The following is a 23,419-nucleotide window of genomic DNA, read 5'->3' as shown; positions in this document are numbered from 1 at the left end:
TACTCGTATTTAGGGTAAAAATATCCAGAAATAAGAAAGTTGCTGCACAAATTCTATGTTACTTTGGGAGCAAATATTTATGTGAACAACTGTTTTCACATATGAAAGCTAACAAAAACAGCCCACAGATCAAGGCTAACTGACATCAATCTTTCTTACATAATGAAGGTTGTGTCTTCTCAATCTTTGACTTCAAATCTAGCAAAGCTGGTTACAAGCAAATGGAATCAAGTGTCTGTCAAAAAGGCTTAGATTACCTAATTTCATGTATATTCCCTCATTGAAATATTGTATTATCTGGAATAAACTTGCTTTTTCATTATTCATTCTGTTGTCTATTCAGACTTTTATTTCTTTTCAATTAGTTATTAATGCATTCTCAGCTGCGAGTATCAATCAGCAACAAGCAACAACTGAGCAACTGAAAAGAGTCTTTAGGCTTAGCAATGGCAAGGTTTGTAGGTTAGTGTGCGGTCCGCGTGAGGCACATTAATATGGGAAATGGCCTGCGGCCCAAATGAGTTTGACAACCCTGAAGTAGACCTTTGAATTTATTCAAATTATCAGCCTCAAATACCTGTGAGGGCAACTTGTTACAGCAATCAACGACATGTGGGCTAAAAGAAAACTTCCTACGATCTAATCTAAACCTCAACTCCTGTAAGCAGATCAGGCATTGATCCATGTGTGTGTGCGTGTGCGTGCGTGTGTGTGTGTGTGTGTGTGTAATGTGTGGTTTGTAGAATAAATAAAATATCTGTGAAAATAAATGGAAATTAAAAATCCACAAGGTGCCAGAACTAAGAGAAGTTTAAGGGATAGTAGAAAGTGGAAGTGAAGTAATGGTTAAACAGGTAAAAGAATTTGAAAAACCTAGTGCAAAAATGAACTGGGACTGAGGGAAAAAAAAATAATAAAAAAAAAAAAAAAAAAAAAATATATATATATATATATATATATATATATATATATATATATACACAAGTAAATAAATAAATATATAACACTATATTCCGATATGTGAGGGTAATTTTAGTCGAATCAGGGGATGGCAAATATGCATCAGGGGACTACTCCTGACCATGTATCAGGCACTGCGTTTCCAAACTTCAAAAGATGTTTTGAACATCTTTTCTCCCCTTCCCCTCCCCTAGAATTTACCATTCCCTACACCATTTGCTTGTCTATACTTTTTAATGCACTTCACATACATTTGTATTATATTCTACATCACAATTTTGTAAATTTGTATTTATTTTAATTTACAATTTTTACACTGCATAGGGACTACCTTGTCTACTAGTATTATGATAAAAGGCTGTATATTTGCCCCCCTTTTTCTAATACTACAGACAAGTTTGGAAACGCAGTGCCTGATACATGGTCGGGAGTAGTCCCCTGATGAATTTCCTGACTATGTATCATATTTTCATCTGCTATATTCAGATTATGCATATTTGCCATCCCCTGATTTGACCTGTTGCTAAAATTGTCCCCCCATATCTGAATATAGTGTTATTTATTTATTTACTTGTATATATATATATATACAGCAATATCCCACATAGCACTGACAATTGGTACCAAAACTGTTCTGTGTTATGTGAAACCACGCTGATTGAGGTATAATTATAATGGGTTTTAATTGAATGCATACCAGAGAAAGTCTATAAACAAATTATAATAAATCTATACACAATTTGCACTTAATAGCCAATTAAAAGGATTTGAAATAAAAAATATTGCAAAAATTTTATTAATGAAAAGGTAACAACATGAAAGGTGAGAAAAAGCTTTGTTTATTTAGTATTTCAAAAATAGTCTGGTGAAGTAGTCTCTTCTTTTTCTTGGCATACAAGTCTTTGTGGCATCGAATCCCATCTTGTAAAATTTGCCGTATCTTGATGCTATGTTCAACATCTGGATCTCAATTCATAATCACCTCTCAGGCCATGTCAATCCCCAAAAAAACTTTCTCCAATTCTTCTGTTGAAAATTATTTTGGTTCCACTTCAGAATTGTTTTCCCCTTCTCGAACAATTTCAAGGAGAGTTGCATCATCTGTCATTTGCATGAGAGTCGGTGCAGTTACGTACATTAGCAATGTCCAAAGTTTCGAATCCCAAGTCTCTTCCAATCTTCACAACATCTTCGGTGATTGTCTGAATTTGCGATTCAAAACCAGCGAAATCATTTGCCAAATGGGGCAAAACATGCTGCCAAACAGAACGCATGTTGGTGGCAGCGATTTCTAGCCAAGATGCAAATATAGTTTTGATCGTATTTAGAGGGGTAAAAAATAAATTGTGAAATGAAAAGCTATCACATCATCTTGTCAGGATGGAATTAAAAATATTGAACACTGTTGCACGTTGCTACTGACTGCCCGAAGGGAGATATTGGCACATGTGCAGGTGAGAAAATAGAGTTGGCACTGTAACATATATTTATGTGTACCTAGGCTATGACAATGCAGCATATATGTAAAGTAAGTGCCTAGGCTATTACCATTAGTAGAGACATATGATGCAAGAAAGCAAGCTTATGCAGCATTAGCCAGAAAAAAAAAAAAAAAAAAAACTTCCACTTCACCCCTCCATTCGTTTGAAATACCTGTACAGCTGAGCCTTAAATTTATTTAGGCTTTCAACTTCCACAACAAGGGATGGAAGTCTGTTCCGCCAACGAACTACCCGCTGGCTAAGGCAAATTTCCGCACATCTATCCTACATCTGTCTTTCCTCAATTTGAATTTATGCCCTCTCAGGTGATTATTCTGAGCGAGAGGCAGAATCCAATCAGCACTGAGCATGCTCAAACCATTCAAGGCTTTATACACCTCAATCAGATCACCTTGCCGGTGCCTAGTCTCCAGACACTGCAATTTGCAAAACTTAAGCCTTTCTTCGTAAGAGCAACCCTTTGTTCCATTTACTAACCTTGTTGCCCTTCTCTGTACTCGTTCCAGCAGCTCTACATCCTTCTTGAAATGAGGTCTCCAGACCTGTATACAGTACTCAAGGTGTGGCCTGACCATTGCCTTATACAAGGGAATAATCAACTCCTTATCCCTGCTATAAAAATTCCTTATATGATTGATAAGACACCATGAGCTACTCTTGCAGCCCGTCTGCACTGCTCAGAGAACTTCATATCTGCCTGCACAATTACCCCCAGGTCCTTTTCATTCTCTATCACTGTCAGTGTAGTACCATAGAGTTGATACGTTGCTCTGGGGTTGCTGTTTCCCATATGTAGTACTTTACGTTTGTCAATGTTAAACTTCATTTGCCACTTCTCAGCCCATCTGCTCAACCTTTCCAGATCCTGTTGCAGCAGCATAGTGTCAGTAGTGTCCTTGACAACCCTGCCAACCTTTGTATCATCTGCAAACTTGGACATTAAACTTGATATACCATCATCAATATGATTTATAAATACAGAAAACAATAATGGACCCAACACTGAACCCTGAGGGACTGCACTGATAACATTAGTCCAAGATGAGCAGTGTCCATTGATTACCACTCTCTGTCTTCTCCCACTCAACCATCCCTTTATTCATAGCAGCAATATGCCTCCAATGCCACACTGCTCCAATTTGTTCAGCAGTCTTCCATGTGCAACAGTATCAAAAGCCTTTCTAAGATCCAAATATATGATATCAAAGTTATTCCTTGCATCCAGTTCCTTTGTGACCACATCATAGTAGCCAATCAAATTGGTCAGGCAAGACTTTCCCTTAACAAAACCATGCTGTGTGTGAGCTATAACTGAAGTCTTGTCTAGATGATCCTGCAGTGCTTCTTTAACCAGTGCCTCCATTAATTTTCCTAGAACAGAAGTTAAACTCACAGGTCTATAATTACTTGTGTCAGCCTTTGATCCTCCTTTGTGAATTGGGTTCATATTTGCACATCTCCCGTCTATGGATACCTCCCCTGAGTCCAAGGAAGGTCTCATAATTATGGCTAAGGGTTTGCTTACTTCCTTTGCTGCCTCCTTTAATATAACTGGATAGATCCCATCCATCCCAGGTGCCTTTCTTGTGTTTATGTTCAACAATTTCTCCTCCACTTTACTCTCAGTTATTATAAGATTATCTAGCTTACTGCCAGAGTTGAATACACCTCTGGCATTCCCCTCCCTGAATAACTCCTCATGTGTGAATGTCGATGCAAAATATTCATTTAGTTTGTTAGCTACCTGAGTAGGATCATCAACAGTTGAACCATCGATATCAAGTGGACCGATCTGATTCATCCCCTTCCTTCTAGAGTTTACATAAGTAGAACTCTTTGCTGTTTTTCTTTGCATCCCTTGCCAAAGATTTCTCGTAATCTGCCTTCGCCTGCCTAACCTCCTTTGTAACTTGGTTACAGATCAACTTATATCTATCATAGGCTTCTGTGTCACGTGTTAATTTATATGTATCCCAAGCATTTTTCTTCTCTGCCATATGTCTCATTAGTTCATCTGACATCCATTTAGACCTAAACCTTGAACAATATTTCTTAGTTGGTATGTAAAGCCGAGTAGCTTCCAGGATAAGTTCTTTGAATGCTTCCCATTTTGAATTTGCTGTTGGTAACATCATCAGTTGGTCCCACTGTATAGAATTTAAATACTGTCTTAGACCATCGTAGTTGCCTTTAAGAAAGCAATAACCATTCCTTTTACTCCTGATGGTTGTTACCTCTTTGAGTAAATCCCACTTCAGCACACTGTGATCACTGCCACCTAATGGTTCCGCTATCTGCAGATTCTTAATGTATGAAGAATCACTACTGATAATCAAATCAAGAGTATTACTCCCTCTAATTGCCTCCCGAACATGCTGATATAGAAAACAATCATCCAATAAATCCACAAAAGCCTTGCTAGTGTGTGAGTGACCAACCCAGAAATTTCAGTCAATATCTGGGAAATGAATGTGTTTTAATATGTACAGTAAATATTTGACTTAAACTTAATTGAAAACCGTGTTATAGTGAAACCCGTGCTGTTTGAAGCCGTGCTAAGCAAGGTATTGCTGTATATATTTTTTTCCTCAGTCCCAGTTCATATTTGCACCAAGTTTTTCAAATTCTTTCACCTGTTTAACCACTACTTCACTTCCACTTTCTACTATCCCTTAAAGTTCTCTTAGTTCTGGTACCTTGTGGACTTTTCAATTCCATTTTCACAGACACTATTTATTCTACAAATCACACATTATTTATATCCTTTTGCTTCCTCTACTGCTGCACTGCACGTTTTGGAGCATTAGACATAATATAAGTTTTGTTATTTTCCTTTTTCAGCTTATTTTGCTTCTTATCTATTATATATTACTTCTATATATATATAGGATGATTCTTGAACACATTCAAGAATTTCAAAATTGAAAGTGAAATTTTCAATTTGAAAATTCACATTGAAAAAAAGTTGTGGAAACTGATTGTAGCTGTGGGAAGAGCCACTCAGTCAGCATGTCCAGATACATGATCCCTGTCACTGTGTTCTCCGCAAAAAAATATTTGAAAGTGTTTGATTATTTTTGAATCACCCTGTATGTGTTAAATAACAACAAAGTAAAAACAAGAAGGCAGGAAAATGGAAAAAAGAGAAAGTGGTCAAGTGCGGTCGAAGGCAGCAAATGATAAACCTATCCAGAGCATGGGCAATAAAATGGGGGAAATGAGGGAGATAGAGTAATAGAAGGGGGATAGAAGGGAACAAAAAAATTTATAATAACAGAGAAATAATTACAAAATTAATAAAACTGGAGTGTATGTGTGTGTGTATATATATACATATATATATGCACATGCACACACACACACACACACTCTCCACCTAAAAGTTTATAATCACAATGCATGATAGCAGTCTGTTAATTTTTTTGACATTAGCTATGACAATAAGGTTTAATATAAAAAAACAGCACACTACAAAGTATTTTAAGATTTTTTTATTAAGCACTGAAAAATTTACATTAAAAAATATTGAAATGATTAATATTAGTAACTACACCGATTTTTCATTAAAATATCCTCCACAAGATTTTATCACCGCATTATATAAATGTGGCATTCTGTCGATTAATTTTATAATAGTGTCTTGACTAACATATTCCAAGCAATCTACAAGGTTTCCTATAAATTTTGTGAAGATGGGCATACTTCAACTTGATGTTCTAGATAATCCTATAAAAGCTCTGTTGAGCTTTTATAGGAATGGGTAAGTCAGTTGAATGGGGTGGCCACACCATCATTTGCAAAACCCCTTCCTGTTCTTTAGTTGCTAGAAAGTTTTTATAGCCTTCTTTTCTTAAAATTCCTTCAATTCTGACAGTGTCACCCACTATAAAAAAACAGAAAACAACCCTAGATCATGATGTAACTGCCACCACCATGTTTGACTATAGGCACTAAACAATATGGCATCATTTTTTTCTTCAGCTGTTTGTCTCACACAAACCCTATGTGTGGATTCAAAAATTTCAAATTTGGATTTATCCACATCATGTTTTTCCACTCTTCAATTGGCCAATGTTGATGGCTCTTAGCCAGAGCCAACCGTTTCTTTCAATTTTCTGGTTTTAATAAAGGTTTTTGGACCACTACATGGCCAAGAATTCCTGATTATTTAAGACAAAGTTTTACAGTGGATGTAGACATGTGAGTTTCTCTGTTTATATTGAACTCAGCTGGGATTTCAGGTGCAGTAAGTCATTGATTGAATCTTGTGCTTCTGTTGTTACATGCAGTCGTCCTTATCAGTTTGTCCTCCTTTAAATGAAGCACCTAGTTTTTTTCCAGTACTTCTCACAGTACAGCTTTCTTTATACCATGAATTTCTTTATACATTCGGTGCTTTATTTCTTGCTATGTTTGTCATGAAACACACAAAATTTACACCAAACACTTTTTCTGAATGACAAGTGCTCGATATAAGTTTTAGACCTTGCTCTTCATTTTATATTATTGCAAAACACTCTAAAATCATCTACAATATTCTATAATATTGAAATAATATTCCCATTTTCTAGAATCATCTATGTTCTACCACATTCAGGAATCTGCTGCAACATTCTACCGTGTAAAGGAATCTGCTACAATGTTCTACCACATCCAGGAATCTTCTACACCTTTCTGGAATACTGTAGAATATTCTAGAAATTTCTTAAATATTATTTAAGTTTTTTGATTTTTATAAATATTAGAAAATATTTTAATAAAAATTGGTAAACAAGTTGGTGCTATTTTTATAAAAACTTTGAAAATTAAGAAAAATGAAATGTGATTAAAAAAATTAAACTTTTAAAATAAAAATAAAAATTATAAATTAAAAAGAATATTAATATATGTATTATTATTATTTATTTATTATTATTTTTTTTATCAGTGTGGCCTGCACTAGTAGGTTGAAAGAACCTATTTTGTAAAAATAGAATACAATTGAACAAAGGTAGTTCAAGAGTCTTTGTCAATTTCACTGAGGAGGAATTAGGGAAACTGCTAGTTTGGGGGAAGGAACAGGAGATAGTTTTTGTGAAGATGAATCAAATTAACACTTGCATACAATAAAGGTTTCTGTATGGGGCCTTAAAAGCTAGGGCTTTCTGATATTGGAAAGATTTGTTGAGGATATCACTGTTGGACACTTAGAAGTTATAGTATGACTTAAAGTACTGTTTTATTGGACTAAATTCAAAAAATAGCAAGGGCTTAATTTTTCAGTACTCACCTTGATCGATCTGCAATTGTTATGGTTTCAATGGCAAGAGGTGACTAGCTTTAAGGTGATTGGTTCTTGAATTAAGGGGGTAAATAGTAATTATGATGGAAATGGGATTAAAATATGCCCAAGTAGAAGTGCACTAACTCCGTCCTTGGTTGTCATTAAATTGGGTTTAATTGGGAATCTCTAAATAGTGGATAAGCCAAAAGTCATAACGAAGGTCTTTCTTTAAAAAACGTCTTCAGTTGGCAAGTTAAATGAAAAGGGAACGCGTACTGTATTTAAGAAGAATTTTGTAATCCCGTGATGCACTTTGTTACTTGCGGGAATCTCAGATTGGTGAGATTCCAAACTGGAGAAAGATTGAAGGGGAGTTTTGCATTTATAATATTTAGATCGGAGTGGTGATGAAACCATTCTATAATGAGGGCTTCGAATTGTAAAATTTTGTAACTGTTTTTTAATTTTAATATGGTAATAGCTGAGTCGACTAAGGGAGTATGGTTGTTGGAGTGGGCACGTAAGGTAAGTTCAGTGCTAGATTGTCCAGTTCTGAAGCTATTGTAGTAGTATGTTCTGGTATTGGATGATTGGGTTGATCTGAATTTGGTTGTGGTACTACCAATGTAACAGGCATTACAATTGTGTTGACATTTTATTAAATAAATAATATTATTCATTTCGCTTGTTGGATATTTATGTGTTTCTTTATATTTATTGAAAAGTGATCCAAGTTATAAGTGGAAAAAATAAGAGTGATGTCTGTACCTGCAAATATTCACCGAAATTGTGAACAATTTCGGCGAATATTTGCAGATAAAATATCAACACAATTGTAACGCCTGTTACATTGGTATAAATATTCTTGACAGGCAAGCATCATCAATCCATATAGGTGGCAACTACAAACTTTCCAACTTCAGTGGTGAGAAAAATCACAAAGATGATGATTAAGATACAGGGTAATCCAGATAGGAATGGCTTTACTTTCCAAAGGAATGTAGGATGATTTTTAAAGGGAAAACTTATTTACCTGACCTGATAAACTATTATAACAAGTTGGATAGGGGAAATAACTTTTATATTGTTTATGGCAATTTTAGCAAAGCATTTGACTCAGTGCCACATGAGAGAGAGACTGCTGTATAAGTGGAAATATATTGGAACCATAGGAAACATAAACAACATGCAAATTTAGACATTGGCAGAAATAAGAGATTCAAATAATTAAATTACTATTACTAATATATTTTAATAAAAGCAGAACACTCACTCTTCCAAAGAAAGGAAATGCTAATGACTGTGCCAATTACAGAACTACCTTACTGTCCCATGCATCCAAAATTATCTTGAATGTAGTGAAGAACAGGATCAAGAAAAGGATAGAAAAGGTCATCAATCAAGATCAGTTTGGCTTCAGAACTGGATGTGGGACAAGGGAGGTGCATCTAGCAATGAGAACAATTCTTGAAAGAAGAATGGAAATGAATAGAAGAACATACATTGCTTTTGTTGATATAAAAAAAGCCTTTGATAACGTAAATTGGAAGATGTTGTTCAGAGCCATGAAAAATCTTGGCGTGGACTGGAGAAACAGAAGGCTTATCCTGCATCTGTACAAGACACAACGTACTGAAATAAGATATTAATGGTACCATAAAGGAAGCAAAGATCAGGAGAGGTGTGAGGCAGGGTTGCTCTTTATCCCCGTACCTTTTCAACACGTTCATCAAGGAATCCATAACAAAAATGAAGCGGGAAGCAAAGAGTATCAAGATTAATGGCCAACAGATTCACTGCATCAGAGCAGGAGCTGTGTAAGATGTTGGAAAGGCTATCATTAAGGCTACAAGATTCACATCTATAGATAAATGCACAAAAGACTAAAATACTTGTCGTCACCAAGAATGATGAACAACCTCAAACAAACATCAAAATGGGGAACAGCAAAGTGAAACAGTTTTGTTATTTGGGGAATTTCATTACCCAGGAAAACCAGTGTGCTACAGAGATCAGAAGAATAATCACCCTTTCCAAGCAAGCTTTCAGAAACAAGCAAAATATTCTAACCAGCAGATACATCGACATGGAGACCAGGAAAAAAGTTTGCTAAATCATTCGTTTAGAGTGTGCTGCTGTATGGAAGTGAAACCTGGACATTATGCAAGCAAGATATCAAGAGACTGGAGGCATTGGAGATGTGGATCTGGAGGAAGATGTTCAGGATTAGCTGGACTGAGCGACGATCAAACAAATCTGTATTGAATGAGATGCAAGAAAAGTGGCAGCTACTCATGACTGCGACGAAACAACAATCTAAATTTTTAGGACACACTCTAAGACAACAAATTTTTAGTGAATATCTCAGAAGGAAAAATACTGGGAAAGAAACGAAGAGGATGACCAAGGAAGAAAATTTTGGAGAACCTAATAAGGAAAATGAACTTTAGGAGATATGAGGAAATGAAACGTTCAGCAGAAGACAGAGATGTATGGTTGCAGTGACAAAGCGAAGCCTTTAGAGTTTGATGATGATGATTACTAATATAACCCAAATGACAATGAATTATCACATATGGACAATCCAAGTGGTGCACATAAGAGTTCAAATTAAGCAGAAGCAGGAAGCGATCACAGAGTTCTACAGTGGACAATGAAGAGAGAGAGAGAGAGAGAGAGAGAGAGAGAGAGAGAGAGAGAGAGAGAGAAAGCAGTAATTAAAAGCAAAGGAATGGGTTATTATTTCAGGAAAGGAAATTACGATGCCTTAAGGTGCTACATGGCCTTTATTAACTAGGTAGATATCTCACGGAGAGGGAATACAATTGAATTATGTATTCAATTGTATTCAATGAAAGGTATTCAATTGAACAATTGAATACCTTTAAAACATTAATCAGAGAAGTCTTGAATGCTTATATACCACCATTAAAAAATACTCCCCGAGGAGGATTCCAAGTTGGATCATTAATGAAGTTGCCAAATTACTTAAGCAGAAAACAACGGCATGGAAAAGATAGAGCAATAAAAAGTCCTGAAGCCTATAACAGCTACAAATTGCAACAAGATACAGGGTATTTCACAGACTGCTGGGAATCACTGCAGTACAAGTAAACACATGGGTTGTGTTAGGGTAGCTAGGAATAGGAACAGGTGCATGTATACTAGTGTACACACCAATGCTAGGAGTTTGGTAAATAAATTTGATGAATTTGAGGTGTTCGTCAAACCATCAAAGGCAGATTTTGTTAGAATATCAGAGACGTGGTGTCACACAGATATAAGGAATGCAGAACTGGAATTTGGGGAGTGCAATGTGTACAGGAAGGATAGACAGGATAGGAAGGGAGGAGGGGGTTATGCTATTCGTTAAGAAACACATAAAATCCAAGGAAGAGCAGCCAGTCGACATCGCTGAACAGTACAGTGTCGAGTCAGTTTAGTGATAAGCACTGGGAGATCAAAATTGAGAGTAGCAATGTGGTATAGGCCTAACTTTGATGAGTATAATAAGAAACTGTACAGGGAAATAGAGTGGAACCAGTAAATCAGGGAGTCTTATAATGGGGGATTTAAATTTCCGGGATATTGACTGAAATTTGGGGGTTGGTCACTCACACACTAGCAAGGCTTTTTTTGGATTTATTGGATGATTGTTTTCTACATCAGCATGTTCAGGAGGCAACTAGAGGAAGTAATACTCTTGATCTCATTATCAGTAGTGATTCTTCGTGCATTAAGAATCTGCAGATAAAGGAACCACTAGGTGGCAGCGATCACAGTGTGCCAAAGTGGGATTTACTCAAAGTAACTACATCAGGGGTAAAGGGAAGGGTTTTTGCTTTTGTAAAGGCGACTACGGTGGTCTGAGACAGTATTTAAATTCTATACGGTGGGACCAACTGATGATGTTACCAACAACAAATTCAAAATGGGAGGCATTCATAGAATTAATCTTGGAAGCTAGTAGGCTTTTCATACCAACAAAGAAATATTGTTCAAGGTTTAGGCCTAAATGGATGTCAGATGAACTAATGAGACATGTAGCAGAGAAGAAAACTGCATGGAATACATATAAATTAATGGATGACATGTAAGCCTCTGATAGATATAAGCTGGTCTGTAACCAAGTCACAAAGGAGATTAGGCAGGCAAAGGCAGATTATGAAAAAAATCTTTGGCAAGGAAGTAAGCAAACCCTTAGCCATAATTATGAGAGCTTCCTTGGACTCAGGGGAGGTACCCACACACTGGAGATGTGCAAATGTAACCCCAATTCGCAAAGGAGGATCAAAGGCTGACACAAGTAATTATAGACCTGTGAGTTTAACTTCTGTTCCAGGAAAATTAATGGAAGCACTGGTTAAAGAAGCACTGCAGGATCATCTTGACAAGAATTCAGTTATAGCTCAGACACAGCATGGTTTTGTTAAGGGAAGGTCATGTCTGACCAATTTGATTGGATACTATGACGTAGTCACAAAAGAATTGGATGCAGGGAATAACTTTGATATTATATATTTGGATCTTAGAAAGGCTTTTGATACTGTTGCACATGGAAGACTGCTGCACAAATTGGAGCAGTGTGGCATTGGTGGCAAACTGCTGCTAGGATGGTTGAGGGGAAGAAGGCAGAGAGTGGTAATCAATGGACACTGCTCATCTTGGACTAATGTTATTGGTGGAGTCCCTCAGGGTTCAGTGTTGGGTCCATTGTTGTGTTCTGTATTTATAAATGATATTGATGATGGTATATCAAGCTTAATATCCAAGTTTGCAGATGATAGAAAGGTTGGCAGGGTTGTTAAGGACACTACCTGACAGTATGCTGCTGCAACAGGATCTGGAAAGGTTGAGCGGATGGGCTGAGAGGTGGCAAATTAAGTTTAACATTGACAAATGTAAAGTACTACATATGGGAAACAGTAACCCCAGAGCAACGTATCAACTCTGTGGTACTACACTGACAGTGGTAGAAATGAAAAGGACCTGGAGGTAATTGTGCATTCAGATATGAAGTTTTCTGAGCAATGCAGAGAGGCTGCAAGAGTAGCTCGTGGTGTCTTGTCAATGATATACAGGAATTTTTCTAGCAGGGATAAGGAGGTGATTATTCCCTTGTATAAGGCAATGGTCAGGCCAAACCTTGAGTACTGTATACAGGTCTGGAGGCCTCATTTCAAGAAGGATGTAGAGCTGCTGGAATGAGTACAGAGAAGGGCAACAAGATTAGTGAATGGAACAAAGGGTTTTCTTACGAAGAAAGGTTTAAGTTTTGCAAATTACAGTCTCTGGAAACTAGGCACCGGCGAGGTGACTGATAAAGGTGTATAAAGTCTTGAATGGTTTGAGCATGCTCAATCTTGATGGGGATTCTTCCTCTTGCTCAGAATAATCACCTGAGAGTAGGATAGATGTGTGAAAATTTGCCTTTTGTGAGCAGGTGGTTGGTTGGTGGAAAAGACTTCCATCCCTTGTTGTGGAAGTTGATAGCCTAAATAAATTTAAGGTTCTGCCGAACAGGTATTTCAAATGAACAGAGCAGTGAAATGGGAGTGTTTTTTTTTTTTTTTTTTTTTTTGGCTGATGCTGCATAAGCTTGCTTTCTTGCATCATATGTCTCTACTAATGCTAATAAAAATAATAAATAAATTTTCTGTTTATACTCTGGGACTACCAAATGGTCGGAGTTCACAAGATAGACACAATACAAGAAACAGCACCGTATTCAGCAGTCACGGGCTTGGACCCCGGTCACTCAAGGCACGTGTACTTATGTGCCCGCACGCCTAATTCTAATGCTAAAGTCATTCTTGGAATTTTAATAATTCTCAGCAGTATTCTCTGGTTGAATATTACTCTGAGTGTCCGAGAATATTTAACCACGTGAAGCACTGGAAATGTTCTTGACAGCTAAGGCAATAGATTTTGTTTATAACAGCCATTGTTATAAACAAAACTTTGACTTAACAGTTTTGGAGATGTGCAAAGTCTACTACAATATTTTTCTTGAAACTATCATAATCAACTGATGCCTATCAGGCGTTCCAAATAGAAGTATGTTAGATAAGCTAATGTTTAAAAGCGTGCTATATTGGTAAACAATCCCATTGCTGTATTTTAAAATAAAACTGTATTCTTTGAGTGAAAATTAATTTATAGTGTGCAGAGTAACTTCTGAAAAAGTTATATATATATATATATTTTTTTTTTATGAAAACCCCAAACACGAAAGGTATCAAAACCTATAGTACTTAGTACCGTGCATGGGTTGAAGGAGAAGTATGGGGGGGGGGGGGATGCCGGAAACTTTGCTCTAGAGAATAAACATGGGTTTCACCACTTCGAGCCTCCAATAGGCAAAGTGGTGGTATTTCACCGGTTGATGAAAGTCATCTACCACCTGCGATGAGCTAGTTATTAGTTTGGAAAAAGAAACAACATTCAACACAGATACAGCTTTATTCTGAAGAGAACCAATAAAGTCCACCAATAAAGTCCTACTATATATTATCTTTCATTTTTTTTTTTTACGTGTTTGCTTAAATTTTTCATTCCAAGAGTACATACACTGGTGTTCAAAGAAAGTTCATCACCCCTTAAAATTGTAATTGTCATCCAAATAATGTCATCCAAGTATATGGCAACATTTCTTAGAGATTGCATCAGATAAGATTGAAATTCATAGGTAATGATGTAATACTGCATCAGTTGTTACTTTCAGCTATACAGTTGAGTTGCAGTCATTCCTTGCTTGTGTCAGGATGGCGAGTTATGTGCAGTTGATGCCATGAAGAAAGAGTGCTATTAAGCAATAAAAGCCAACCTGTGACATATTTCTGAATATGAGAGACGCCAAAAAAGTGCAAGTTTCAAACTCATAGTAAGGGCTAAAGCCTCAATCTATAAAAATTTTAGGTTAATGTACACAATACTGCTATGCATAAGTTAGGTATAAGAATAATTGAGGTATAAGAATAAGACATGTTTGAAGGAGTTCAGAATATGGGATTTCTTTAATGATAACTTACATGCACAGTGTGTGCTTCAAACATTTTAGCTAGGTACTAACTTGATGCAAAGCATTTACTTTGCACATTAGTCTAAAATTTTCATAGCTTGAGATATTCAGCAGTATATATGTAGACCTATGTTTTGAAGATCACTTCAAACAATGTGTTCATTAAGGTAAGAATTTTCTTGAAATTTTTCTAGTATGTGCTGTCATCTTGTGTTTCCAACTAATTGTAGATAGTTTATAATATAGAACAAAAATAGTTTTGATAATCATAAGAGAAGATAGCACCTGTTGACATTAATTATCCAATTTTGGCTTAAAAAAGCTGAAAATGAAGAATTTCTATGAGTTCAGATCAAAATTTGATAAAACCAAATCAACTAATATATATATATATATGTGTGTGTGTGTAATGATTTTGATTTACTGCATCAAAAAACAACAATGGGTTTTTACGCTAGTGGTGGTAAATAAAGTCAAAATTAGAACACACTAAAGTTTTAAAGCATTTAGGTAAAAAGTTTTCATTTCACCAAAATTACTGTGTATGTGTGGGTGCACCCATATACAGCAAACTCACTGCTGAAAGGAGTAAAAACCATGCTTTTTCACTAAATCGTTGTGTTGAATGCTGGAATCAATGCTTCCTGATATAGTTTAATACAAAGGAAGAATTAAAAATTAGTGTACAAGATTATAAGATATAGAAAACAATTTATATTCATGATTAATTTACTGTCTTGGTTTACATTGTTTTGATTTAAAGAAATGTTTGTGTTCAAATATATATATGAGAACATTGTGACTTCCAATTCTTGTGAAAAATTATCAATTAGCTTTAACTAAAATTTTAAAACAAAAACCTCAAGGATATTTACTGAATGTAATTCAATGTAGCATATAACTAATTTATGTGCAAATAAGTAAAAATAAAAAAGAAGAAGAAACTAGCAAACTACTAGTGTGCAGTGTTATAAGACTGGCTACATGTCAGCCAAGTTTATCCACTGACAGTTTACGTGCTAAAAAATATTAGTTTTCTTGTAGTATCATAATAAAAGCAGAAAGTTAGAAATAATAATTGTGAATTTTTCCTTTTTTGCTACATTTAATTAAATTTTTACTATTTAAAATCAAATTTTAATGTATCATTTATATAAATAAAAGAAAATCAAGTCTGAAACAAAATTTTCATGAATTTTTAATAAAAATGGGAAAAGCTAAAATAAATGGATAGGCAAAAAATATCAAAATTCACCATTGGGGGAGTCACTGAAAATTTTAACACACTGTTTTACTAACTGTGCAATTAACAAAAATTATATTTCTTATTCTCAGTGATGCTTTCATTATAATGATATCATGTTATTACTGCCTTATTAATACTTCATTAACTTACATATTCACATTAGATATACAAAATAAATTTACTGGCCTTCTTTGATGACTAGGTAATTGATCACTACACTGATATTTATGAAATTCCTCTCATATTTTTTATAGCATTTATCATATATGCAGGTTTATCAATTGCAACAGTTGCAATTTCTTCTGGTTTAGCTTGAAGTAATGCCATTAAAGACTGAAGGGCATTTGATGGAGAGAGACCAAGATCATCTAGTATATCACAAAAATACCCTTTAAAAAAAAAAAAAAAAAATTTATTTTAAAAAAGCTACATTAGTATAAAGAAAGAGAAAAAACTACCATATCAGTATGACATATATACTACATTTATTTTAATTATAAAAAAACAAAACAAAACAAAAAAAAATACATTTTTTTCTGTTCCAGTCAATTTAGGTTTTAAGCTTGTATAAAATACTAAAAGGATTTAGCTGTGCTTCTTTTTAAATAACTTACTTCCATAATTCTGCTTGGTTTAATGCAGTTCAAAAAAAAAAAAAAAAGAAAAAAAATGGGTGAAACAAACTGAAAATTAAAAATAAAAATGAAGTCACATATTACCTGCTAAGTTATGCATGAGTCTCAACAGTAACTGGATCAAGAAAAAAAAAAAAATTAGCAGATGACATCAAAATTCATCTTTTTATTTTTAATTTTGGATTTACTTTACTCCTTTCTTCTCAACTGCATCAAACTTAGTAGAATTACAGAGGCAAGTTATTTAAAATGAAGCTAAATCTTTAGCATATTAGCAATTCATAACAAGGAACTTTTATCTTAGTAGTAGTATAAAATGAAAATTAACTAGAACTTTTAAAAAAATTACAATCTTTTAAAGTGTGTAGTTCTTATTTTAAGCAGACTACCAACCTAATGTACTAACATCAGTGATATCCAATGTTTATGATCAAAGTTTAGAGATGTGTACATGTACACCCAAACAATACATCACAAAAATTAACAGGGGGTTCATTAGCATTAGTAGAAGCATTTGATGCGAGAAAGCAAGCTTATACAGCATCAGCCAAAAAAAAAAAAAAAAAACCCTGCCCATTTCACCCATCCAATCATTCCAAATGCTTGTCTAGTTCTGCCTTGAATTTATATAAGCTGTTAACTTCCACAACGATAGATGGAAGTTTGTTCCTACAATCAACCACCCCACTGGCTAAAGACAAATTTCCGCACATGTATTCTACAATTGTCTTTGCTCAATTTGAATTTATGTTCTCTCAGGTGATTAATCTGGGCAAAAGGAAGAATCCAATCAGTACTGAGTTTGCTCAAACCATTCAAGGCCTTATACACCTCAATCAGATCCCCTCAGGTGCCTCTTCAGACACTGAAATTGGCAGAGCTTAGGCCTTTCTTCGTAAGAGCAACTTTTTGTTCCATTCACCAATCTCATTGCCCTTCTCTGTACTCATTCCAGCAGCTCTACATCCTTCTAAAATGAGGCCTCCAGACCTGTATACAGTACTCAATGTGTGGCCTGACCATTGTCTTATATAAGAGGATAATCACCTCCTTATCCCTGCTAGAAAAATTCCTGTAAATCATTGACAAGACACCACGAGCTACTCTTGCAAACTGTCTGCACTGCTCAGAAAACCTCATATCTGACTGAAAATTACACCCAGGTCTTTTTTCATTCTCCACTGCCCTGAGGTAATACCACACAGTTGATATGTCACTTTGGGGTTACTGCTCCCCATATGCAGTACCTTACATTTGTTAATGTTAAACTTCAGTTGCTACCTCCCAGCCCATCTGCTTAACTTTTCCAGATCCTGTTGCAGTAACTTACTGTCATTAGTGTCCTTAATAACCCTGCCAGCCTTCGTATCATCTGGAAACTTGGACATTAAATCTGATATACCTTCATCAATATCATTAATAAATATAGAAAAAAAAAACAATGGGCCCAACACCAAACCCTGGGGGTAAAACCACTAATAACCTTAGTCACAAAGAGAATTGTCCACTGATTACCACTCTCTGTCTTCCTCCACTCAACTATCTCTTTATCCATAGCAGCAACTTGCCCATAATGTCACACTGCTCCAATTTGTACAGCAGTTTTCATGTGCAACAGTATCAAAAGCTTTCCTGAAATCCAAGTATACAGTTTCAAAATTATTTTTTGCATCCAGTTCCTTTGTGGCCACATCATACTATCCAATCAAACTGGTCAGACAAGACTTATCCTTAACAGACCCATGCTGTGTCTGAACTATAACTGTCTTGTCTAGAGGTCCTGCATTACTTCTTTAACTAGAGATGCAGTCATGTAATCTGAAAAGCGTTATCAACAGTCACACCTAGTGGACCATTGTGATTTATTCCTCTCTTTGTACTGATATTGTAGGTGAATTCTGTTACTTTTCTTTGCATTCTTTGCCAGCAATGTATCATGTGCCTTGATTGCACAGAATAGTTAATTCCTTAAATACATAGAGTAAGCTTATCTGCAAAAATATCTAAACCTCCCAAACACTTCCTAGTTCATTTCACAAATATATGTGGTCTCATATTCTAAACTGAACGATGTCCATTTCCACTTGCAGTCTAACAAACCCCATGTACTTTTTCTGACAGAATATCAGTTATCGATTAATTCAACTACTGCTCATCACAGTTGCTCAAATTATTCGCTGTATGATTCCTTTTGCCAGATGAATTGTGTCAAATTCATTTGTTGTCTCTACCATTCTCCCAGCTCCACTAATCAGCTCTTTGGAGCTCTTTGACTTCCTCTCTTTGCAACTTGATTTTCTCCAGTCCAACTTTCCTAACAGTGAGATAATTTTCTTGGTGATTTTAATGTTCACAACTCCAGCTGGCTTCCGTTTTCTAGTCAAACCGACATAGTTGGTCGATATACTGAAGCTTTTGCAATTACTAATGACCTTGCACAGATTGCTCATTTACCTAAAAGAATACCGGACAATCCTAACCATAAAGCCAACACGCTTGATCTTTTTCTCACAAACGACCCTTCTAAGTATATGGTCAAAGTGAGTGGTCCTTTAAGCACCTCAGATCACAACTTGGTGATTGTCTCTTCTCCAATGCAGCCTTTATCTCATGGCTATTCCCAACCGCGTGTCGTTTGGCATCACAAGAATGCAAAATGGAATGACCTGCGAGATTTCTTTTCTTCTTTTCCTTGGTTGGATTACTGTTTCAAAACTTCTGATGTCAACGTTTGCTCAGATCTTGTCAGTGAAATTATTCTTGTAGGAATGGAATGCTTTATTCCACACTCCATTTTAAAATTTCATCCTTTACCTGAACCTTGGTTTTCCAATAAACATGGTAAGGCTGTTCAAGAGAAGAACGTTGCATATCGTAATTGGCTTTTTCCAATTCTTCAGTTTCATTTTCTACCTACACCAAAGCTCGCAACAATTGTAAAGTAGTAATTAATCAGTCCAAACTAGATTTTGAACAGGCTGAGTAGAAAACTTGCTTCTTTCCCTAATGGTAGCCGAGCATTCTGGTCTCTTGCCAAAGCTACTGGCTGCAACTTTTGCCTATCTCTGCTCGCACCTCTGTCAAAACCAGATGGTTCTGTTTTCACTTCAGCCAAGGATAAAGCTGATCTGCTAGCATCCCATTTTTCTTCCAACTCATGTATTAATGATCTTGGTAAAACACCTCCCACCATTCCCAACACACTCCATTCAATGCTTCCTGTGGTCTTCCATCAAAAGGATGTCAGAAGGATTTTGATGAATCTCGATGCTAAGAAAGCTCCAGGTCCTGATAGTATTTCTCCACTTGTTCTCAAAACCTGTGCCCCTGAACTTACTCCTGTTCTTTGCTGCCTTTTTTTTTCACTTTCTTATTCCAAAGGCGTTTTTCCTTCTGCTTAGAAATTTGCTCATATTCAGCCAGTTCCTAAAAAAGGGTGACAAGTCCCTCCCATCCAATTATCGTCCCATTGCAATTACTTCTACTCTTTCTAAAGTAATGGAGAAATCAATTACCTGTCAACTCTTAAACTACCTAGAGACCTTCTGTCTGATCAATGATCGCCAGTATAGATTCCGTCAGTGTCGATCCACTGGTGATATTCTGGCTTATGTTACCCAGTTATGGATAAATTCAATGGAAAAGTTTGGTGAAACACAAGCAGTTGCTCTTAACATCTCAAAGGCTTTCAATTGTGTTTGGCATAAAGTTCTTCTAAACAAGCTACCATCTTATGGTTTGCCAACTGTTTTTTGTAATTGGCTATCGAGTTTTCTCTCTGATCGCTCATTGAGGATGATGGTAGACAGCTCTCTGTCTTCTAACTTCTCCACTAATGCTGGTGTTCCCCAAGGTTCAGTTCTTTCCCCCACTCTTTTCTTCTTGTATATTAATGACATTCTTGCATTGACTGGAAATCCTATACATAGTTTTGCTGATGAATGCAAATTGCATTTCACTTTCCATTTTGAGAAAACTTGCCCTGCTCAATCAGCTTCAACTTCTCTAATATTTACTACCAATTCCTTAAATGCCAATCTCCAGGTAATTCTCCAGTAGGGCAAAGACAACTTAGTTGATTTCAATCCTTCTAAAACTCAGTCTTGTCTTATATCTCGCAAAAAGGATTCTTCTGCTCCTATGCTTATCTGTGACAATCCGATTTGTAGGCATGTTGATATATCTCTTTTGGGGATTACCCTGACTTCTAATCTCTCTTGGCACAACACATCAGAAATACTGCTTCCTCTGCATCTAAAAAACTTGGTTTTTTCTTTCGCTCTTGGCGTTACTTTTTTCAAAACAGCTGTTCACTCTGTACAAATCACAAATCCACCCTACCATGGAATATTGTTCCCACATCTGGGGCGTTGCCCTGAAAACCTCTCTCAGGCTTCTAGATTCCATTCAGAAGAGGACAATTAGGTTAATTAATGACTTCTCTCTAACAGAGTCTCTCCACTCGCTGTCTCATAAAAGTACTGTTTCTGCTGCATGCCTTTTCTACAGATACTTCCATGGGCACTGTTCTTTTGAATTGGCTTCTATTATTCCCGTAATATCTTTCAAAACAGTCCGAACACACCGCCATCCGCCAACATCCATTTACTGTCCAACTTCAAACTCACAGAACCAACTTTTCATCTTCCTTGTTTATTCATTCAACTGCTGTTTTCTGGAACAACCTTCCTTCGTATGTATTTGGTGAAAATTAAAGTCTACAGAAGTTCAAGTCTAATGTCAACATATATCTTCTTTCGTCTTCTCAACCTCAAAAAAAAAAGCAGGGTAACAAGTACTATAGGTTCTAATACCTCTCGTGTTTGGGGTTTTCATAAAAAAAAAAAAAAACAACAAGGGATACAGATATGCAACTCAAGTATTTTTATTCTATGCCACTACTCACATTAATACACTGTGATTACTGCTAGATAGTATTCCTTTATTTGGAGATTTCTAATGCTACTATGTTGGCAGCCCACAAGTTTTGGTCAATATATAAAAGGTTAGAATCCCATATTATAAGACATTCTGATTTACTGGTTAACTCTGTTTGTATAATCCAAATTTCCTAACAGTGAGGTAATTTTCCATGGTGATTTTAATGTTCACAACTCCAGCTGGCTTCTGTTTTCTAGTCACACTGATCCAGCTGGTTGAGATGCTGAGGCTTTTGCAATTTCTAATGACCTTGTACAGATTGTACATTTACCTAGAAGAATACCGGACAATCCTAACCACACAGCCAACACGCTTGATCTTTTTCTCACAAACAACACTTCTAAGTGCACGGACAAAGTGAGTGGTCCTTTAGTTATCTCAGATCTCAACTTGGTGATTGTCTCTTCTCCAATGGAGCCTTTATCTCATGGCTATTCCCAATCTCATATTGTTTGGCATTACAAGAATGCAAAATGACTGCGAGATTTCATTTCTTCTTTTCCTCGGTCGGACTACTGTTTCAAAACTTTTAATGTCAATGTTTGCTCTGATTGTGTCAGTGAAATTATTCTTGTAGGAATGGAATCCTTTATTCCAAACTCCACTTTAAAATCTCATCCTTTATCTAAACCTTGGTTTTCCAATAAATATGCTAAGGCTGTTCAAGAGAAGAACCTTGCATATTGTAATTGGCTTGTTTCCAATTCTTCAGTTTCATTTTCTACCTACACTAAAGCTCACGACAATTGTAAAGCAGTCATTAATCAGTCCAAACTAGATTTTGAACAGGCTAAGAGTAGAAAACTTGCTTCTTTCCCTAATGGTAGCCGAGCATTCTGGTCTCTTGCCAAAGCTATTGGCCGCAACTTTTGCCCATCTCTGCTCCCAACTCTATCAATGCCGACCGGGCTAGCCGGGTGGGTAAAGTGCCTGCCTGGTAACCCAAAGGTCGCGGGTTCGATTCCCGCCTCGGGCTTGGATCAAAGTACTGCAAAAAACCTTGGGAGGTGCATTATGGCCACAGAAGCCTATGTGCCAACAACTACCAAAAAAAAAAAAAAAACCCTCTGTCAAAACCAGATGGTTGTGTTGTAACTTCAGCCAAGGATAAAACTGACCTGCTAGCATCCCATTTTTCTTCCAACTCATGTATTAATGATCTTGGTAAAACACCTCCCACCATTCCCAACATGCTCCCATTCAATGCCTCCTGTGGTCTTCTGTCAAAAGGATGTCAGAAGGATTTTGACGAATCTCGACGCTAAGAAAGCTCCAGGTACTGATGGTATTTCTCCACTTGTTCTCAAAACCTGTACTCCTGAACTTATTCATGTTCTTTGCCACCTTTTTTTTTTTTTTTCACTTTCTTATTCCAAAGGTGTTTTTCCTTCTGCTTAGAAATTTGCTCATATCCAGCCAGTTCCTAAAAAGGGTGACAAATCCCTCCCATCCAATTATCGTCCCATTGCAATTACTTCTACTCTTTCTAAAGTAATTTAGAAATCAATTAACCGCCAACTCTTAAACTACCTAGAAACCTTCTGTCTGATCAATGATCGCAAGTATGGATTCCTTCAATGTTGATCCACTTGTGATATTCTGGCTTATGTTACCCATTTATAAACAAATTCAATGGAAAAGTTTGGTGAAACACAAGCAGTTGATCTTGACATCCCAAAGGCTTTCGATCGTGTTTAGCATAAAGGTCTTCTAAACAAGCTTCCATCTTTTGGTTGACACCTCCGTAGCCAGGAGCAGCAGTGCATAGCACACACTTCTTGATTAGACTGGAGTTCGAGCCTGTGACCACCAAACACGGAGCATGTGGAAAGGTCAGGGAATGACTACCCC

General features: G+C 36.3%; 1 protein-coding gene across 1 annotated transcript in view; it reads right to left on the bottom strand.

Annotated features, from left to right (window-relative positions):
- Positions 1–16,181: 16,181 nt before the first annotated feature.
- Cog7 (conserved oligomeric Golgi complex subunit 7) overlaps positions 16,182–23,419 on the bottom strand; it is a 335,222-nt gene continuing 327,984 nt past the window's right edge. Inside the window, exon 24 of the mRNA XM_090382401.1 lies at positions 16,182–16,381. Within this exon, the coding sequence (XP_090238527.1) occupies positions 16,218–16,381 (164 nt within the window). The 3' untranslated portion in view covers positions 16,182–16,217. The remainder of the gene's footprint in view (positions 16,382–23,419) is intronic.

Source organism: Mastigoproctus giganteus, chromosome 10, assembly GCF_048544385.1.
Source record: "Mastigoproctus giganteus isolate SK-2022 chromosome 10, ASM4854438v1, whole genome shotgun sequence".
NCBI lineage: Eukaryota > Metazoa > Arthropoda > Arachnida > Uropygi > Thelyphonidae > Mastigoproctus > Mastigoproctus giganteus.
This window is presented reverse-complemented; position numbering and strand designations above follow the sequence as displayed.